At 39.1% G+C, this 21,547-nt stretch overlaps 1 protein-coding gene across 4 annotated transcripts; it reads right to left on the bottom strand.

The window, feature by feature from the left end:
* Positions 1-1,633: 1,633 nt before the first annotated feature.
* Positions 1,634-21,396, bottom strand: LOC122657289 (Golgi SNAP receptor complex member 1-1). 4 transcript variants are annotated; one of them, XM_043851936.1, is made up of 8 exons: positions 21,285-21,303; positions 19,109-19,115; positions 14,455-14,519; positions 13,503-13,730; positions 13,196-13,363; positions 2,084-2,197; positions 1,846-1,959; positions 1,634-1,785 (listed from the first exon to the last, which is right to left on the bottom strand). In XM_043851936.1, exons 3-7 carry the CDS (start codon positions 14,491-14,493, stop codon positions 1,846-1,848), a joined length of 663 nt encoding a protein of 220 aa, XP_043707871.1. In that variant the 5' UTR covers positions 14,494-14,519; positions 19,109-19,115; positions 21,285-21,303; the 3' UTR covers positions 1,634-1,785. The 4 variants fall into 4 exon arrangements, with proteins under 4 accessions (XP_043707871.1, XP_043707870.1, XP_043707872.1 ...); XM_043851935.1 differs by having other exon boundaries at positions 1,634-1,959; XM_043851937.1 differs by lacking the exons at positions 19,109-19,115; positions 21,285-21,303 and adding an exon at positions 21,358-21,396 and having other exon boundaries at positions 1,634-1,959; positions 14,455-14,508.
* Between the last annotated feature and the right edge of the window lie 151 nt (positions 21,397-21,547).

Raw genomic sequence — 21,547 nt, 5'->3', positions numbered from 1 at the left:
TTAAGACCTAATATATAAATGTATATATATATATATTTTGGCACGTCGAGGGATTTTTGACCATATTAAACAGATGATATGTTCTTTGCATGGGCCTTTTTTTATTATTAAGGAATTAATTGCATTAAATACAAGTTAAATGTAATCATCTCAATGGCTAGTTATGTATAAGGAGCTTTTAATCAGTATCAGATACCGGTCGATCTGTATCGTTATCCGTAGACAACGGTACTATAACTTGGTCTATCTGAATCTGTGTTACGATATAGATAGGTGGTGATGGTCAAAATACAATATCATATCGATATCTTTGAGGGTAAAAACATCCAATATGATTATACATCTGGGAGAGGGATGAGTAAGCTAGCGGTATACACTATGCTAGCACCCTGTGTGTCTATCTCTCTCTGTCCCCTTCCCCTTTGAAATGACTTTATTACCCTTCAAAGGGGAGATGATAAAGATAGACACATAGGGTCAAACATACGGTATACAGCTACCATACCCGACCTTTTCTGTATATATGAAAATGTCAGAGAGAATTCAATAACAATTCCTAACCAGCAAAGCACTTCAGTTCTTAACGCTAAGAGAATTGCTTCATTGTTGAAGAATTTGACTATAGATGTTATCATACATGAATTAAGAGAATAAACACGACACGCCGGCCCTGTGTCCTAACACAAAGGCACACAAAATAACCACCACACCCCTTGTCATTTCCAAGGTTCCTTATGTACGACAGCATTTTACAAACCCTTATGTCAGGGCGCAAGGGCAGCATGCACTGCACGACCAGGTGGCGTTCTCTATATCATGAATTTTGCGTTGAGCTTAGTCCGTGGAATCGCCAAAATTTCTGAATTCTTTTTATTTTTTCTCGTTTCTATTTGTTGTGAAGAGTAAATATTGATCTAATTCTTTGTCAAAAACCAATACAGGAGAGATAAAGGGTTAAAATGGGTTAAAATATTCAATTGTAACCATATATATATATTTTTTGATCAAGGGCGGGCAGCAACAGCCTACCCAAACAGCTTTATTAAGAGAACAAAGAGGGGGAAAGCCTGCGGAAGAGCGCAGGAGCAACAATACAATCAGGTGGGGATAGCCACCAAACTCTAGACAATCCAAACCGAGAAGCACCCGTAGCCAACATATGGGCTTCCCTATTAAGGGAATGGGGAACAAAAGTAAACGAAACCTGCAGAAAATGAGATCAGAGTGCAGTAATATCCTCAGAATTGTAACCATATTGGTTACAAACAGATTTACCCTTTAGTTAATTAAAACACAGTTGGCAGAATTTGGTCTCCACCACGGCAGGTTCAGTAGATAAACAATGACTGTTTCTGCTTTCAAGAGTAGAATTGACTATTACCATTACCAAATAAATAAACTTCTGTATAAAAAAACCAAAACAAAACAAAAGAAAGAGAAGCAAAATAAAGTCCAAGTCAACATAATCCAAACCACTGTTTATCCATCCCCTACAGAGATTCTCCACCATCTTACTACCATACTTACAGATTGCACTTTGCAGATGCAAGCCTGACCTGCCCAACCTCCATATAAGGTGTGCATTCACACCTCTCTAGATATTTCAGGTTTACCCAATTTGCAAAGGTATTTGACAAGTATGCTGAAACTTCATTAGCAACATAAGATAATTTTAAGAAATAGACTGCTTACATACAACATGTATAGAGAGAAAGGAGATTTGGAAACTACAAAAGAATCAAAAGGAAGCCACAATACTTATCACCAGCAATCCACAATGCTTTCCTACTTGGTAAAACCCACAACAACAATATAGCCTTATCCCAACAAAATGGGGTTGGCTTCCTACTTGGTCAACCAGTAAATCAAAATAAGAAATGTGCAGACAGATGCAACGAGGGAAAGAATGATAGTATCCATGGACTTTTTCTTCTTTATTGCAGAGAGTATGTGATTCACCTGCATCAATAAGTTGAAGCAAATATTTTATTGTTGTCATTTAAGGGAATAATTCATTAATCATTGTCATTGATACAGCATTTGTTGTAGATATAACTAATCTTGGGAAACCTAGTTCTCATACCGTTGGAAGACGACTGCTGACATTGCTTATCTTGGAATTGATGCCCCCAAATGTTGAACGCTGAAAAACAAGAGTGCCAAGAGTAGCTTGTGCTTGAGAAATCACATTATCCATCTGCATCAGAACACAACACTCCAACACATTAGATGGATATGACTTTTTTTTTAAGACAAACAGTAGTTTCCACAATTAACATATTGATTTTTCTAAGGGCAGCACACTTCGAAGTAAAACACACTTCCAATAGATTCTAGAAGACTTTAAAAACAGTATCCGTTTGTTCAAGATTTAAACAAGACAGACATTAATAGTAACAAAGAATTTTACGATGAACATGCAAGAACTTCATCATTATTAGAATAAGTCTGACAGATTATGGATCTGCAAGCGGATTTGGGCCATATAAATATGAGTGCAGAGGTATTAGAGACTGGCATGCAGGACAACCTGAAAATGTAAGAATAGGCGATTTTTTTTTTAGTGCAGAGGTATTATTACCCTGCATCTTTTTTTATTTCTCCCGCATTTTTTGTATTAAGATTTCACATTTGGCCGAATTCTTGGCGAGGAGGATTCTTGCAGGATCGATTCTGGAGGACAACCAGATTAAGATAAAGTTGTGTAAGACCTTTGGGACTTGTATGGAGGTATGAATAAAGCTGTGATGGTGAGATATGGCTCAAGGGACTGAGGGGAAAACAATTCTGAGTTCAAAGAGGGGCTGAGAGTCACCTAGCCACGGTTTGGGTTTAAGGCTGTATGAAGGGAGGTTGAAGATTATGAGAATGGTTGTAAGTTGAAGTTAAAAGAAAGAGGATAAACAAAATAAATAAAGATAACTTCAGCTGCTAGAGATCCACTAGAGCCTGATCTTAGGAGTACACCTAGATCACCGCCAAGGAGATCCACCTTGGATGTAAACACTGAGATCCAGAGCCACTTGAGTTGCAAGTGAGAACTATCAAAGGGAGCTTCCCATTTTAATTATGGCTGCCAAGAAGCTCCCACGATTTTTCTTTTATAACCAAGGCATGGAGGCTAATGCCTCTTGGAACTTACAAAAAATATTGAAGAGACCTTTAGGAATCTAAGGCAAGGAAATTCCCAATAAGTCACCTTTGGGATTTTAAGGCAAGGAAATTCCCAATAAGTCAAAATGATAAGACCTAAAAATACACATAAAGACTAGCACTAGACTCTAGACTAATACTTAGGAAATTGAAAAGACTAACTAATAACCTAGGAATAGGAAAAAAGGTTCATAATTACGCCTTGGAATACAAAGAGTCAAAACACTAGAAACTAGGAAAATTAAAGAGACATTCTAGTGGCTTCCTAGAAAGGCCATTAGGTGTAATACAGCAGAAATCGCAGGGCCAGCATAGGCCGAAAATGATGGGCTGGGCTTGGGAATCTTGGGCTTGGGCTTGGGCTTGGGCCTGATGCCCTGCATCATCTTGTATCAAGTATGACCTCGAATAGAGCTGATTGGAGGGCAAGGATCCAGGTAGCCGACCCCATTTAGTTGGGATAAGGCTGAGTTGTTGTATCAAGTATGACCTCGAATAGAGCTGATTGGAGGGCAAGGATCCAGGTAGCCGACCCCATTTAGTTGGGATAAGGCTGAGTTGTTGTATTTAATCATATACAAGAAAAAGGGAAAATTACAAATGAAAGATGCAATGGCCAGGCAAAATGAGAAAGACATTGGTTTGCCATAAAAAGCAATACAGAGATCATTATAACACTCTCCAGACCTCGCAGTGGTAGGAGCCTTGTGCACTGGGTCCACCCTTTTTTTTACAGAGATTATTATAACACTCCTTCGCCAAAAATATGAAAACTTAAGTTATTGAATCCAACAGTATAGGATCAAATAAATAAACGTTATTCACTTCCTCCACTAGCATGTTAAAGAAGGGGTGTATTCATATATTTGATTGTCTTTCTCTGTCCAAACTACCAATCAAAGTCCAAGCAGCAATAAACGCCACAAAATCTGCATCATTTCTCAAAGTTATCCAAATCATTCTTCTGTGGGGAACAAAAAGGCTTGACGTAAACCTAGAAACTCCAGACAGCTGGAATCAATATCACGAGAGATATACATAATAAGTGTTTGATTGATCCCAGAGTTTGTTTACACCAAAGCAGATACTCGGAATCTTATGTCTTCTAGGGATTAGGTGATCATCAAAAACTTGTTTTTATAGGCTGCATCAACCTAGATTCTAGATTAGTAATTAAATATCAGATCGGCTGCTTCACAAACACAGATAAAAATATTTTACGGATAAATCAGGGTTGAAAATCCTTGCTGGTTTATTGATTTCAGCAGCCTGCATTCAAGAAAGAAAGACATAGGGCTGTAATAGGCCCATAGAAAAGGAAGAGAAGAAGAGAGGGATAAGGGAGAAGAGAGAGAAAAGAGGAAGCCTAGTTGGCTACACAATTCAAATTCAAATCCAATTCTGTATTCTATTCCATTAACCAACATCATGGGGGGGGGGGTGTTACATATCTGTTAGATTTCGTAGATGTGAGGGTCTTTGGTGAACCATAGACCCTACACGATATTACCTTTTTCCCCTTTTCCTTCTCGGTTTTAGTTTCCTGTTTTCCTTTCTCGTTTTTGAGTTTGAGATGTGGATTCCTATTTGTTCTAGGAATCTATCTTCTTTACTCTTCAATGTAATTCCCTAATTATAAATAAAGTTATGCATGAGAGGCTGGACAATTAATCAGTTCCAGATTTCCTCTCCTTTTTCTTCTTCATTCTCGGTTTCTCTTCTTCTCTGCTGCTCGATTCTATCTCCAGTTTAGCTATATGGTATCAGAGCTTCTCTTTTGAGGAGATTTGCTGCCCTGCGATTCAGATTGAAGGTCGTTACAGGCTTCACGTGCTTGGTGCAGCACCCCATGCTGCTTGTGTGATCAAACCCTAGTATGATGACAACGCAAGGATAAACTAGGGTCTCGATCTGTTTCCTCTTCAAGCATGGACTCCATCCTGCTATTCTGGTTCTGTTTCTACGTTTGCGATGCAGCTTATGAAGTTTCCTGCACCTGCAATTCAGTTTTTTGAAGTTTCCTACATCTGCGATTCAATTGTTTGAAGTTTTTTCTGCATCTGCAACTTTTCCTGCATATGCAATTCAATTGTTTGAAGTTTCTATGCTTCTGCAACTCTGATTTTTGAAGATCAGACAGGTATTCTGTGTTTCCGAGATTGATTTCAACTCAATCCATTCGGTTGGTGTGTATTTGCTGCTTCTCAAGGCACTCGGTTGTTTGTTTTAATTCTTCAAATTGTGTTGACATGGCTGAGACTAAGGACAATTTTCATATTCAAATTCCTACAATTAAACTTAATGGTGCTGGAAATTATCTCTTATGGGCACAATCTGTCCGTGTGTATATCAATGCCCGTGGCAAGTTAAAGTATCTTCTGAATGATCCTCTTGACATTGGTGATTCTAAAGATCCTACAACCATCAAGGAATTTGAGGATTAGAAGCGAGAAAATGACACTGTACTTACTTGGTTATGGAATAGCATGGAACCCTCTATTTCAGCCAATGTTATGTTTCAACCCACTGCTAAGGGAGTTTGGGATGCCTTGAAGCAACGTTTTTCATCTGAACAGAATTTAACGCGAGTCTATGAGTTGTATTCCACATTGTTCAATCTCCAACAAGATGACAAATCCCTTAGCGAGTATTTTAATACCTTACAAGGTATTCGAGATGAAATTCGTGTACATCAACCTTTGACTCTTGATCTTGATCTCCTTCAGCGCCGAGAGGATATTTCTATGTGTCCAAATTTATAGCAGGCTTAAACTTTACTTTTCAATCTGCTCGTGGACAGCTCCTTACTGGTGAAGCAGTCCCTTCTCTTGATGAGGCTTATTCCAGACTTCAGAGGATCATTACTCCGTCACGTTCTGATCCACCTCCTAAGGACATGTCTGCCCTCTTCACTACTAGCCATGGATGAGGCTCTAATTGAACTCGTGGCAGTCCAAGCAATCGCGGTCGTGGTGGTGGAGGTCGTGGACAGCAAAGTGACAGACCACCACCAAAGTGTACGTTTTGTGGCTGCCTCTATCATACTGAAAATCAGTGTTGGAACAAACATGGCAAACCTGACTTTGCCAATATTGCACACTCTGAGGGATCTTCTGAAAAGACCATATTGAATGAGCCATTAACTACATCTACTTCAGTGTCTGCTCCTGTTTCTCGAGATGAGTATCTTCAACTACTAAAGCATCTACAACAACTTGAACCATCTTCTCACACTAATACTCCATCTTCTGCTACTGTAGCCCATATAGGTACATCTGCTCTTTTCTCTACTACTTCTGCTCCTTGGATTATCGATTCTGGAGCCTCAACTCATATGACAGGTAAATCCTACGTAATTGATAACTCCCACAAGAGCTCCCATCCAACTAAAGTCATTCTTGCAGATGGCTCCTCTACAGATGTGACCTCTTCTAGGACCATTCATTTTTCTTCTTTTCCATCCTTACAGTCTATTTTACATGTTCCATATTTTCCTTTAAGTCTTATGTTTGTTAGTGCCCTCACCAAGTCTTTCAATTGTTCTGTTACCTTTTTCCCTTCTTATTGTGTTTTTCAAGATCTCCAGACAAAGCAAACAATTGGTGGAGGACATGAAAAGGATGGTCTCTACTATTTTGAAGAATCTTCACCTCCAGTTGTTGCTGCCACGTCATCTACCGTTTCTCCCTTGTTATGGCATTACTGATTAGGACATGTCTCCGTCTCTAAACTTCGCAAAATGGTTCCTAGCTGCAAATCTATATCTGACATTGAGTGTGAGGCGTGTGAATTGGGCAAACATCATCGAACTTCTTTTCCTCTTCGAACTGTCAATCGTAGTCCCTCCTTGTTTTCGTTAGTTCACTCTGATATCTAGGGTCCTTGTCGATTTAAAAGTCAGTGTGGTTTTTTTTTTATTTTGTTACTTTTGTGGACGATTTTTCTCGTCTTACTTGGTTATATTTGTTAAAGGACTGATCAGAATTTTTATCTGTATTCAAATAATTTTATTCTGAAATACAAACTTAGTTTGGTACTTCTATTAAAAATTTTCGATATGCTAATGCTTTAGAGGTGAACTAACTTTCTTCATTCTGCGCTGATCATGGGATGATTCATCAAACTAGTTATTCCTATACCGCACAACAAAATGGGGTTGCCGAACGCAAAAACCGCCATCTCCTTGATATAGCCTGATCACTTATGATCCATATGCATGTTCCTAAATATCTGTGGGGTGATGCCGTTCTTACAACTTGCTATTTAATTAACCGTATGCGCTCTGATATTTTTGGATGGTGTTTCCCCTTTTTCTATTCTATATCCTGATGATCCTTTATTTCATATATCTCCTCGTACATTTGGTTGTGTGTGTGTTTTGTCCACAATCTTTGTCCAGGCAAGGTTCGAAAATTCGGGTCTCTGTGCCAACTCGGAGCCTTGAAAAACCGAGTCGAGTCGAGATCTCGCTCGCCGAGTTGGTGCACTTTTTTTTTTTCTCGACTCGAAGCCTCATCTCGATGGGTTTTAGACCTAGTTTGGGTCTAAAACTTGGTATACAGCCTATTTTAGGCCATTTAAACACAATGGCACTATCAGATTTTGCAAAAACAAAGTCCAAATAGGAGTTTCACTTAGTGGGAAAGCAGGACAGACACTTATGCTAGAAACCAGGACAGACACAGGACAAACACACTTATTTATGCCTAATATCATTTAAGTAAATGCTTTTGTATTTTTGTATTTCATTTACTTAAGATATTATTCATGAATCAGCAAATACCCCCTATTTGAATCTAATAAAAATAGTTAAAAAATCAAATTCCAAAAGGAAAAATAGTCAACCCCCTAGTTCAAGAACAAAATCTGGATTTTAGGCGGTAAGTGTAATTTTCAACTTTCTAATGCTGGGGTTTTTCTCAAATCTAAAAATTCCATAAATCATATGTTGAAATATGGGTTTTAGTCCCACATTGCTTAGATGTATTCTCTTCATATGATTTCAGTATTATAAATAAAGCTGGGCTGTGATCACTTTGATTAAGCCAGTATTCACGGAATTCCACATGGCATCAGAGCCAACAATATTCCGGGACTATGAGAATTAAAATTTTTTTCCTTTTTTTTTTTTTTTTTTTCTCTCTCTTCTCCTTCGTGTTTCTGCCCTAAGGCCAGCCACCACCGCCAGCCTCCTCCGCCACCACAGGCAGCCTTCCGCCAGCCCTCCACCACCACCAGCCTCCCTCCGCTGGCCCTTCTTTTTTTCCGCCAGGCCCTCCCACCCCTTCCGCCACCACCGCCAGCCCTCCCAGGGCCACCCCCCTTCTTCCGCCTCCACCGCCAGCCCCCCCACCTCTCGCCTTCCTTTCTTTTTTTCGCGAGAGGATCTCCCTCATCTTGCCGTTATTTTTTTTCCACCCTTGGTGGTGAGTTGACTCCCGCCAAGGGTCCTTTTTTTCCTTCCGTATGATTTAATTATTTTTGGAGGCCTTGTTTTCTGCGATTTTTTCCAGCCACCATGCCTGACGCTTCGGAGATCACCTCTGCTTCTTCTGGATCTGATGGTTCGTCGCAACGTGATTTTATTCCGTTTCCTGTGAACACCATCAAGTTGAATGGAAGCAATTATCTTATGTGGTCTCGCTCCTGTTTATTTGCGATTGGTTCCCGTGGCTTGCCTGGCTACATCACGGGCGCCACGGTCAAGCCTACAGAGGCTGGTTCTGCACAAGATCGCTGGATGAATTTTAATTTCTTGGTCATGTCATATTTGGTTAATTCCATGGACCAAGACATTGCTGGGCGGTACCTTCTTCTTGACTCAGCTGCGAAAATATGGAAGACAGCCAAAGATACTTATTCTCAGGTTGGGAACGCTGCCCAATGCTATGAACTCCGTCAAAAAATTCATTCTACCAAACAGATGGAGTTGACCTTTCTCAATATTACAATACCATGTGTACGATGTGGCAACAGTTGGATTTTCTGGGCACCTTCATTGCCACCACTGATGTTGATGCCACGGCCTATCGTAAGTGGGAAGATGGTTTACGCGTCTTTGATTTCTTGGCAGGGCTGAATATTGAGTTTGATCATATCCGGTCAAATATTTTGAATCGGGAACCTCTCCCCACTCTTGAACAGGCCTATGCAATCCTTTAGGCTGAAGACAGTCGACGAACAGCCATGGTTCACCCAATTACTCAGGAGAGATCGGCTCTTATTTCTGGGTCACATTCTACCCGTGGGGGCTCTTCCCGTTCTGCTAGCACTGATCGATCCTTTGGTGATCGACCTCCCATTAAATGCGTTTACTGTGGGAAGGAATGGCATACGAAGGACCGCTGTTGGAAACTTCATGGTCGCCCTGCAGATACTCGCAGCCGTGGTAAGGGTGGTTCCAATCGGTCCAATAATTCCCGTGCTCATCAGGCAACTACTGAGAATCAGCCTGATCATTCTCTGTCACAGGTTATGGAGGATTTGCAAAATTTGCGTGATATGGTGACTCGTTTGGACTCATCTTCTTCGACATCTGTATCTCCTTCCATGGCTGCCTCGGCTCTATCTCTGCCTGCTAATCCCAATACACCTTCTTCCACAGGTATTTCATTTGGTGGGAATTGCACCTCGGTCATGCCCGATTCTTGGGTAATTGACTCAGGGGCAACCGACCATATGATCGGTTCTTCCTCCTTTTATTCCACTTATTTTCCTTTTATCTAGTCTTAGTAAGGTTCGAGTTGCTGATGGGTCTCTTTCTCCTATCTCGGAAAAGGGATCTGTACTGTGTTCTTCATCTCTTACCCTTTCCTCTGTGTTACATGTTCCAAAGTTTACTACTAATTTGCTTTCCATTAGTAGCATAACTAAGGATTTAAATACAAATAATAATGGGTTTATAGTGTTGCCCTAGTTACAAGCTCAAACAATTATAAATCCTACCCCAATAACATAGGATTTGTTCAACTGGTTACCTATGTCGATGGGTAGCCTATAGAGATGCCATAGATTGGACGTCTCCAATCACCGTTGCACTCCTCTTTTCTTCATACAAACCCTTGTGATGTCTCTTGAAGGCACTTCACCAAAGCTTTATAAGAAAGCCTGAAACCATTAAAAGAACAAGAAGCTAGGAATCTAGGGTTCCACCTCCTGAATCTCTCTCTTTCCTCTTCTTCTTCTCTTTTCTCCTTGAAGCGACTCTCTCCTCATGTTTCTCTCTTCATGCGCTACGATGAGTTAGGGACTAAAGCCCTAATAGCACGTTAAATAATAAGAAACCCAAGTTGAAAAGTCGTCCTTGGTTGAACCACCCGGTCCGGCCAGCGCGTCATCGGAAAATAGTCGTATCTCCCTCATCCAATGTCGAAATGACTTGAGACTTGCACCACTTGAAAGAAGACTGGAAGCTCTACATCTTTCATGTTCTAAGCTACTCCAAAATCTGCTATTAAGCCACCTCGAAACGCCCTTAAAGGCACGTTTTGTGCAAAACAGAAATTATGGAAATTCTGCGCAACAAATAATGTTCAAGTCATATCACCCTCGTACAAATTCCGATTGACCTGATTCCAAAGCCAATTGAAAGAGGACTTGAAGGACTACAATCTTTGTATTTTAATCTTCCACAAATTCCAAGTCGAGGTTAGCTTGAAACTCTCATAAAGTGACATTTTGTGCACAAATAGGATTCAAGGCACCATGCGCGACAATTACGTTTGAGGTCATAGCTTCCTCATCTTTACTTGGATTGACCTGATTCTTGAGGCATTGCAAAGCTGACTCATAGGGATAGTCTTTTAGTTTGGAGCTTCAATTGATTCTCCATTGAAGACAGCTCAAAACTTTCATGAGGATTCTGCTCACTGCCAATGACAGTCCAACCCATCTGCAGACTCCCTCATACTGCTGCTCATCCATCCAAGATGATTGCTACATCTCCATAGCTTCTGCAGTCTTCCAGCGCTGCTAACCAATACTCAAGCCATCTCACTGACACTATTTGTTGCCACTGCTCTGACACTGTCAGCTGCGGTCCACTGCATCTTTACTCGGATTAACCTGATTCTTGAGGCATCGCAAAGCTGACTCATAGGGTTAGAGTCTTTTAGTTTTGAGCTTCAATTGATTCTCCATTGAAGACAACTCAAAACGTTCATGAAGATTCTGCTCACTGCCAAAATGACAGTCCAACCCATCTGCAGACTCCCTCATACAACCTGCTCATCCATCCATGATGATTGCTACATCTCCATAGCTACTGCAATCTTCCAGCTCTGCCAACCAATCCTCAAGCCATCTCACTGACACTGTTTGTTGCCACTGCTCTGACACTGTCAACTGCAGTCCACTGCATTGTATACTCCACATAGCCATCTCATTGACACTGCTGGCCCAGTGTTTTGACAACAACACCTATTGGTGTGCCCAACACTTAGGCCCATGGTTCTTTAACTGGACTATGGTTCAGATCAGACTGAGCCCATGGGTCTGGGTGCTTGCTATTTCACTAAAAACCAGTGTCATGGGGTCCTTTTCTAATACTACTACATAATTAGCTGTGATTTTTATTTTGGTTATTTAGTAGTATCTTTAGTTTCTAATTTTATTTTCCTTGATGTACAAGGCACCACTACTAAATGCGTGGACCTACTTTTGATTATTTAGTGGTATTAGTAGTTTCTATTTAGTACTTTTGATTTTGGAGATATCAGGACTCCTCTTTATACTTGTGGGTTGGATATAATTACTTGTTGTTTAGTGAGTCTAGTGCTATTAGAGGCCAGATCGTGGGGGAGAGAAAGAGAGAGAATTTTATGGGGGAGAGGGAGAAAGAGGAGAGAAGGAATGAGGCAACAACCTCAAAACAAACCAAATCTAATCCATTCATTCAATCATGGGTGAGGTATATACTCTTACATGTATTTACAACTAGTATTTATGACAAACAAACTTTAAAAAGGAAACTCAAAAACAAAATGGAATTAAATAAGGAGACTCCAGGCATGGACAGAAATAGGAGAGACCCGGACACCCAATTACATAAACCAAAACAGAAAAGGGAATTTCCCTCATGCGTGGGCTGATTTGGAAGTTTCATATCTTGACCCAACAACCTACTAACATAAAGAAACTGAAACTGAATCTAACTCCTCTTAGCAGCAAGCTATTTTGATTGTCCTAACCCAAATAAAAATTATTAAAAACCAAGGAAAGAAACAAGTCTAAATTTATATATCCTAATCCAGCCTAACTACTTACTTAAAATAATAAAATAAACACCCAAAACTAGCCCACGATTGGAGAGCCAATACATCGGTTCAGTTTTTGAATCAGAAAACTGATCCAAAACCAGAACCATAAGGCCACTGTGATTAACTTCCTGCATTAACAACTAATCAAACTAAGACTCTTTAATGACTAAACTAAAACCAACTACATTACCTAATGGATGCCACTAATAATTAAATATCTATTTTTGTATGCCCTTTAGACCCCACTTTTAGGTCTTGTAATTCAGCCCATTACAAATAGAACCCAAAAATTAAAAGCCCATACGCCATAGATATTAAAAAAGGACCACTTTTTGCACTGTGCTTGCATTAGCTGTCCAATTCGACAGGGACAACTTGGAACATATTCCATGGCTCCAGATGAATTCACAAATAATGTTATGCCACTAGGTCCTTCGAAAATAGAGTGGAAGACAAAGCTAACAAACAGAAATAACAAAGCTCAACAGGACATCCCATCGATAGATTATTTGAATCGTAGCTTAACAAGCCAAGACAGTTTAAACCAAAAACAAATTAATTGATCGTACAAATAAGAAGTTTTTATCATTGAACAACTGATCAAGCAGTTAATAAATAAAAAAGCCTATCCAGAAGTCAAGTACAAGCTCCATCAGCTGATAACTCCTATTGGACCAAAAAGCCTACTTCATTTCATTAAATGAGCCATTCAGAATTTCCAACAGAAACAACAAACCACTAAATGGAAGTTCAGCATATAACAGAACCTAATAGCATTTTAGTACCTGTCCGGTATTCCTGCTGATAGCTGCATGCTCTTTAAGGAGAGCCTGCTCCACAGAGCCACCACCTTCCTCCAAATCTAGTCTTGTTCGATCAAATTCACGGAAATCCTCAAGAAGTGAAGCATGTTCCCTTTTAGCTTTAAGGCTAGATCGGAGCCGATGAAACTCCTGCACTTCAGTCATGTTGGACACTGAATTAGTGTTTCACAGATGCATGTTCTTTGAAAGCCTTTCCATGACAACAAAATAAACAAGCTGAGCTTAGATTTTAAACAATTTGATACTTGTAGATGAATGGGAATAACACCTGAGTAAGATCCTGTAAAATTTCTTGGTGCCGAGTTAGAGTATGGGAAACCATTTCGGAGCCCCCTGATGATACCCAATCTCGCATCTGTGAATTTACTTGTTGAAGCTGTTTAAGCAGTCGTTCTATCCCGGATTCAAGATCATTGTCTGTATCATCAGATTTTGTAGAAACCAACCTACGATATGAATTCAACTGCTCATCCAACTGTGCTTCAAGTTTCCTTGCCTGAATCCACAGAACAAAAATAAGTAGAGATGGATCAAGGTTTAAGAAATTGAAATACACTTGTAAGGTAAACAGATCAAAGTTGAAAAGCAAAGAACAACTAGAATTCATACCTTTCGTTGCCACCTGATTCAATTCAACGTTCAGTTTTCACTTGAATTCACCATAGAAAATAAAAAGGAATTCCCCTCAAAATCAGAAATTCCAGGTGTGGCCATTTACCAATTGAGGTCAACCATCAAATCGCAAACACCTAAGGGAATCTCTCCAACACCCAAGTACTAAACCTCAAAATTTCGAAACTTCAGAAAACCATATATTTTTTACAACCCGACTTTAAGTTCTCTATATATCCAAAAATTGCCTTTATTGAAAATTGGAGATATTTATAAACATATCAACTGACGAGAAGGTAAGATCCAGTTGCTAAATCGGTCCTCTATAGTATCTTATTTGTACTAAACCTCAAAATTTCGAAACTTCAGAAAACCATATATTTTTTACAACCCGACTTTAAGTTCTCTATATATCCAAAAATTGCCTTTATTGAAAATTGGAGATATTTATAAACATATCAACTGACGAGAAGGTAAGATCCAGTTGCTAAATCGGTCCTCTATAGTATCTTATTTCAATTCCAAAACCCTAATAAGAGACGAAGCAATCATGAATGTAAAACAGAATTGAAGAATAAAACAAAAAATGGCGCGATCTGAAATGTTACCTGTTTACGCAGGGCGTCCCATGAGGTCGGCGACTCCATGGTTCGCTTCTGCTACTGATTCAGCTTCTAAAGAACCTTAACTTCTCCGCTGTCCTCTCCTTTTTCTTCTTCTTGTTCTCGGGCCGGCGACGATTGCCTAGTTTCAAGTTTCAACGATAATCTATTCCTTAATTGGTTATTACTTTTGCCTTCTTGTTTTGGTCGAGACTCGAGAGGTTGCTTAAACATCAAATCTACTTAAAATACGCGGTGTGCGCAATGGTAGTAAGCAGATGTGAGATGTTTCACAACAACCGTCAGGTACTACACAATTTTTTCCCCAAGAAAGGTAGCTGACGGTTAAAACTACAAAGTTTTTGTTTTTTTTTTTGTAACTGGAACTTATATATATATATATTTTACTGGAGGAGGCCTCAAGGACCAGTAGTAGTAGTAGTAGTAGTCCTAAGGGTGTCAATCCGGTACGGTCCCAATATTTGGTATAGTTTCGGTATGGTACAAAAGTCAAATACCTCATACCGATATTGTACCGTATCAGATAAATGGTGAATTTCTCATACCGATACCGTACCGATTAGGTATGGTTTCGATATGATTTTTATATGGTATGGTATTCGGTATAGTATTCAATAGTATACCTATATATGGTATTCAATATGGTATTTTTTATATATAAATTAATAAAATTATCACATATAATATGAAATATTGAAATATATTATATTTAATATGTTATATTGTATATATGAAATACATATATACTTATATATATAGACATATCATTGTATATATATAGCTTTTAATTCGGTAGGTACCGGTATTCAGTAAAATGGTACAGTATCGATATATACCGATGGTTTTAACCTTCATATCGATACTGTACAGTACCAAGTATGGTATCATTTTTCCATATCGGTACTTTAGCAAATTGTATTCGGTACGATATGGTATGGTAATACAATATGATATTGGTCTTTGAAATTTGAGCAACCCGCTTTGGATAAACTACAAAGGGTTTATTTTTTAGAGAGTCCAAAGGCCAAACACATGGTGACTCCATTCGTGGACAAGTTTCAGATTGCTGCGACCTTGCATGTGCACGCTGGCCAATGGGAGTAACATGTGTAACTATGTAAGCATCGTCTTTGGTGGGATTTCTACCTTTCTATGAGATAACATGGTATTTTTATGCACTTTTATGTCTAAATGTAGGACTGGCATGACCAAATAGTGTTCTTTTTCTTTTTCTTTTTTATTTTTTTTGTGAAAAGTGTTTTTTGTTAGATAGTGTGGCCTACACCAGTGGTGCTGCCATAGGCCATACACTATAGGACAGAAAACTCTTTCCATTTTTTTAGGTCTTACTTGGTACTAAGACAACCTCCTGAAACTCTGTAAAATAAAGGATATTTTGGGTAATAACAAAATTATCCTTAATTAAGGGGTTTTGTCTCTTTGTGCCACATAAAATGGTGATGATGACTCATTGCCACCACCTTTGGTTACATCAAGAATATCCTTCTTTGTTTTTTTTGAAACTATTAGGCTTAAGCAATTTTTTATTTTTTTTGTTAGTAACTTAGTCTGCAGATATTTTTTTAGGGATTTTAATTTTTAAAGAGTCATAACATTAATAAAAAATGGAAAGGCCAAAAACTTACCCGAAAAAGATATTTCCATACACATGGAGTTTTTCCTCGTGTCTCAATTAGCTAGATGGTGGAGATGATCTCCTTATTGCATAGCTGAAGATTGGTGAGATATAGATATACCATTGGTTGAAATACGCTCAACTCATAATAGGACCTTCTTTTTGTCATCCATACTAGTACTACTCTCGTCCAAACACGCTTAATTGCAAAATTTTGATGAGATCCGATGCATTAGTTCTGATGGTCATCTATTTTTTATTGTTGATGGTTGAGACTATTGATGGAGGTGGAAGGAATTCAATAGGATTTACAAAAATATGTGTAAGGGCAGCCAAAAGGATGTCAAAAGATGTGAAATGGGATCCCTGGATTGTCCCCTAAAATGGAATATCTATAAGGGAAGAACAAATTCACTGTTGATTTTTTATTTATATTAATATTTTATATCAAAATATAGTAGAAAATCCTATTTTAGAAGAAAATCTTTCTTTTTCACCTTTTTACATTAAAATAAATAGAGCCTATGAAAAAAAATATGTATATGATACTCCTTAATCCTATTCAAGGCTTTTAAATGTTTTAGTTCATCCCAATAAAATAAATAAGGGCAAGAGAATGCTACTTGAGCCTCTAGAGCCTGCATGTGTGCACTGGTCAATGGGAGTGTATGTGCAAATATCGATCTGGTAGGATTTTTGCTTTTCCATAGGGGCAAGGCAGTACTTTCCATGGGAACTAGGCGGTTTTGTGTGTAAGCACAAGAGCCACACTGGCCACGCGACCAAGTAGCATTCTTTGCCCCAATAAATGGATCAACGTTTGGGCCTTAATGGAGCTACTTTGTTCCTTCTTCTCCCATGGGTACGTGGTTGGGGGGGGGGGGTTTATTATAGGGAAAATTACAAGATTACTTAATAATAGGTTTTAATTTACCAAATTACGAATTCAACTGTTCCTTTTAATTAAATAGGAAAAATGTTTAATGTGGGGAAATGTAGCGTCCATGGCTAGACACAGAGGGGGGCAAAATGATCACCCCGCTCCCATGAACCGCGAACATGCTCGCACTATTAATGCCTCTGCACGTGCATAGGGGCCACACTCCCCCACAGAGAACTCTTCCCCAACTAAATTAACTAAGATAAAGACGGGTATTGCCTACTGTTTTTACATTTTTACCCTCTCTCTCTCTCTCTCCTCCCCACCCCTCCCGCATCTCTTGCGGTAATAGTGATCATATTAAGAACCAGCTTCTGATCCTTCCAATAATCTTCAAATTTGGTGCTGCCACACTTTGTTGTAGCCAAGGATTCCAAAACAAAATGTGACAATTTCTTCGATCTAGAAGAAAGAAAAAATATTAAATTTAACTTAATAATCCGGAGGAATAGCATATTTATGTAAATCAAAGAGAGAATGAGTGACTAGGGAAGGTGATGAGTGGAAAAAGGTGACTACCAGATGTAGAGTTGGGATGTTGAACTATCCAAGGGAGTCGTTGAGGGAAGTAGGGGTAAAAATGTCAAAAAGTGTAGGTAGGGTGATGAAATGCACTATTCATGGTAGTTTTGTAATACCATATTGGATGGGTAATTTAGTTAGCACCGAGTTTCCCTTCAGCCACGGTGGATTCCCATTCACCGAGGTGGGTTCAGATGCACACAGGGCTATCAAAGGAAATAACCCACGTGATGGTGGTCTTGCCTCTATCATTGCAAGATGTTTTATTGGTTGATGCACAATATAGACTGAGATTCTATGTCTCTTCTAAATAGTCTTTTTTGTTAGCGAATTTTCTCTCTTGTTGATGGCAATGTCGAAGGTGGGGGATTCAGTCTTGACTAGTTTGTTGGTGTGTCTAGGTATTGCCAATCTGTTCTTGTAACTTATTTTTTCTTCTTTTCTTAATAAAAATGAATGTTTCTGCTACCCTGTTGGCAACCAAGAAAATGGAATAATTCACTTCCCCTTTGGGTTCAGAAATACCCTCCTAGGTTTTTATATTTTCTAAGATACCATTTAAGATCCCATTTCCTTGGTTGTCAGCAGTAGGGTAGCAAGAACATATTCATGCTACAAGTGTACCAGCAAAATTACGTCCATACAAATGATGTTTTAGCGAAAAACAGAACCTCCCATCTGACATAATAATAACAATGAAATAACCCCTAAATTCAAGGAGGCTGGATCGTGTCTATGTACAACTACCGTCCAAGATGCTCCAAGGCCACACATATGGAATCCACTCCTCCTGTGGGTCTCACAGTGGATTCTATGTGAGTGGCCTTGAAGGGCCTTGGACCGTACTTGTACAAGAACACGATCCATGCTCAAATTTGAGAAACTTTTTCTTGGCCGGGGTAAATGGAATTACATTCAACAAAGTGAAACAAATTCAAGAACACCCAAAGGAGAGAAGGAAAAGAAGAAAGAGGGCCTTTATAGGAAGGAAGGAGACAGGAATGCTACTAGTAGAAACAATTAGAATAAATGTTGGGTGGCACCTGGAGATCTGCACGAGAGAGAGGGAGCTGTCCAGGAATTGCTTATATGAATAAATGTTGGGTGGCACTTGGAGTTCCTCCAAACACTTCAGCAAAGCAAGCAGTGCTAAAGGGTTAACCAGCCTTCATTGAAGTGCTGGAAGGAACCCTAGGGAGCACCAAACGTGACTTTGTTGAGCCTTCTATCCATATTGAAAGAGAATTTGGATCCTCTACTGCCGAGCAGCCCGGCAGGACTGTGCTGCGCTCAATGTCCGCCTTACCTCTGCTCAAATGCCTTGCCCGAATGGGGGTAAGGCGGTCTTTGCGCATAGCACCGTGTCTGGGCAGCACGGTCCTACCGGGCAGTTCGACAGTAAAGGATCTGGATTCATTGAAAGAGGGTTAATTAGCTGCACCTACACTTTATACTCTCTTCCCTTTATGCATGCATTGTATACTTACACACAACTTCTTCTTCCAAAAGCTTAGTAATACTGGATGAACCTGGATGGTTTTGCGGCCTCGGTGGAAGAGAATCTTATCTTCTGGCCCGTAACAGAGAATCGTATACTGTGGCTAGCCTCTCTTCCCCTTTGCAGTGTTTTGAAATCTGACTACCATACTCAGATTTCTCGAAAAAATGGAATTGGGCTCGAATCGATCCGTGTTGATTTCGATTCTGATTGGATTAGAATACGCTGAAATCGGTCCCAAGAACTTTAGAATTGACTCTGAAATCTGAAAATTCAGCGATTCTAAGGTTTCTTGACATTAATCGACTGTGTTGAATTGGACGGAATTGGGATTGATCACTATCAATTTCAATCTGAATCGACCGATTCACCTATCCATTTCCCGATTTTTTAAACTGTGGTGAAATTAGTTTATATCCAATTTTCTTTTCTTTTTTCTCCCTCTTTCCTTTCATTTACTTTAATGGTAAGATCTGTTCTTTTCTCATGATCATTGGCCATGAGACATCTACCTTTGGTACAGAACTGGGTGGCTTGGGCCTTGTTAGTTCCATTTTATCCTTTTTTATTGATCCAAACTAGGTTCAACTGCCTAACCAAGTGGTTGGAAATAAGATAGTTTCAGTGAACTCAGTAAATTTTTTTTGGTGAATGATTAATATAGATTCAACGAAACCTAGGAATTCTTCCCCCAAACACCCTCCCAAAAAAAGGAGGAAAGAATAATAGAGAAATATAAGAAATAGATGGAGAAAACTCCACAACAAAACAATGGCCTATCCCTAAAGCTTAATCAAGCTATAAGAGATATCCGAAGAAGGTACAAAATGATAGAGAGAACTCATAACCTCTAAGCACCAGGGCCAATTCTAAGAAGATAAAAATTACTAGTCTACTCCCTTTTTTCTTCTTGGGTAAGTAAATCCTTTTATTGCAAAGAAAGAAAACTTTACAGAGAAACAAAGAAAACCAGAGAAGAGATCACCCAACATGGTAATCAAACCTGAAACCTCCAGCAAAGGACATACTCCAAGGGAGGGGAGATAAGAAAAACAATCATAGACACACAAGACCCCAAGGGGCAACACAAAAAATGAGCTGATGAACTCCACTAATGCAAGGACCTGAACTTCCCATTTTTGAATCGAGTACCAATTCTTCTTACATCTATTTCCCTTGATCGAACGCTCGTTGCAACTGTCCTTTACATCACACTGAATCTCTACAAGCAAATAGGGAATCATTTTGGACTTTTGGCAAAAAATCCTAGCATTCCTTTCATTCCATATGTGGCACACAGTGGAGTTGATGAGCACATTTATGTGTGAAATCTTAGGGCATAAAGCATACATTTTACCACATTGGACAGAGTTACTCGGTGTTTTCTTGTGCTTTTCAGGGTTTAGGTGAACTATTGTGAAAATAGAGGAGATGATGCTAAGGAGATGTTGTTAAGCTTTTTCGAGATGTTAGTAGTATGGATGCATAGCCCATCGAGTCAGCTTCGCAACGATTGAAACGACACTTGATTCCGAGTTGAAACGAAGAAGTTATGGGCGTTTCCGTAACGATGCGCGAAAATGGTGTACAGGGGTTTATTTATACTTATAGACAGTCGGACGGAGACAAAGTGAAGCGAAAGTTCGAATTCCAGGGGCTTTAACACAATTATCAGAAGTTACTTTACTGTACCCGAAAGATTCCATTTGGAAGGCTCTGGACAGTCCAACTTCAACTTGAGATATCTTGGGCTCCCCAACTCCGAATTGGACGAAATTTGGGTCTATTTTGGGTGATTTTTCGTAAGGAACACAATGGTGAGGCCTATATAAGCACCCCATGATCCACGTTTTCTGAAAGACAGAATGAGTATTTTATTTATTCTTGAAGGAATCCTAGTCATCACCCTTACTCTCTCTCTCCTCAAACTTCTCAAGGACACTTCTGAAATTCTACTTGGGATAGATTTATATTTTCTCATCTATGGAAGGTTGAAAAATCAAAGATGCTTTGATTTTATTGCTTGGAGAAGATATCTACAAAGAAAAGGAAGCACTTCTTAGAATTGAAAGTTTATTTTTCTAGAAATAGAAGGTCTATGTAAACAATCTTCTCTTCTTCTTCTTTCTTTTTTCTTAGGATTCAAGGCATTGTAAAAGAGGAAAGAGAAGAGAATATTCTCTTTTCTTAGGGAATATTTCTCCTACACTTCCATCTTCTCTCTTCTCCTCTCTTCTCCTCTCTTCCACCTATAAATACCCCCTACCTCTCTTGTAAAAATTGCTCATTCACTTAGTGAAATTTCTTCTCTTCTTCTCCTCTTCTCCTTCTAATTTGTGATTTTTGGCTTTTCTAAGTTCTAGTTTACTTTTATGATTTTTAGTTAATGGTTATAATAGGTTTAGTTTATGCTTTAATTTCAATTTAAGTCTTCAATTGGGTTGTAATTTCTTAATTCTAGTTTAGGTTTTAAGCCTTCTAG

The sequence above is a fragment of the Telopea speciosissima genome, chromosome 4 (genome assembly GCF_018873765.1).
Source record: "Telopea speciosissima isolate NSW1024214 ecotype Mountain lineage chromosome 4, Tspe_v1, whole genome shotgun sequence".
Lineage (NCBI taxonomy): Eukaryota > Viridiplantae > Streptophyta > Magnoliopsida > Proteales > Proteaceae > Telopea > Telopea speciosissima.
The sequence above is the reverse complement of the archived record's forward strand: the minus strand, read 5'-3'. Positions and strand labels throughout refer to the sequence as shown.

What these genes read in the sequence shown, in the direction of transcription:
- LOC122657289 (XM_043851937.1), bottom strand. Translation starts at nt 14,493, where the DNA reads ATGGAGTCGCCGACCTCATGGGACGCCCTGCGTAAACAG. An exon ending in TCAGCAGGAATACCGGACAG is followed by an intron (nt 2,198 to 13,195) that starts GTACTAAAATGC and finishes GTTCTGATGCAG; the next exon opens with ATGGATAATGTGATTTCTCA. An exon ending in TCAGCAGTCGTCTTCCAACG is followed by an intron (nt 1,960 to 2,083) that starts GTATGAGAACTA and finishes TTATTGATGCAG; the next exon opens with GTGAATCACATACTCTCTGC.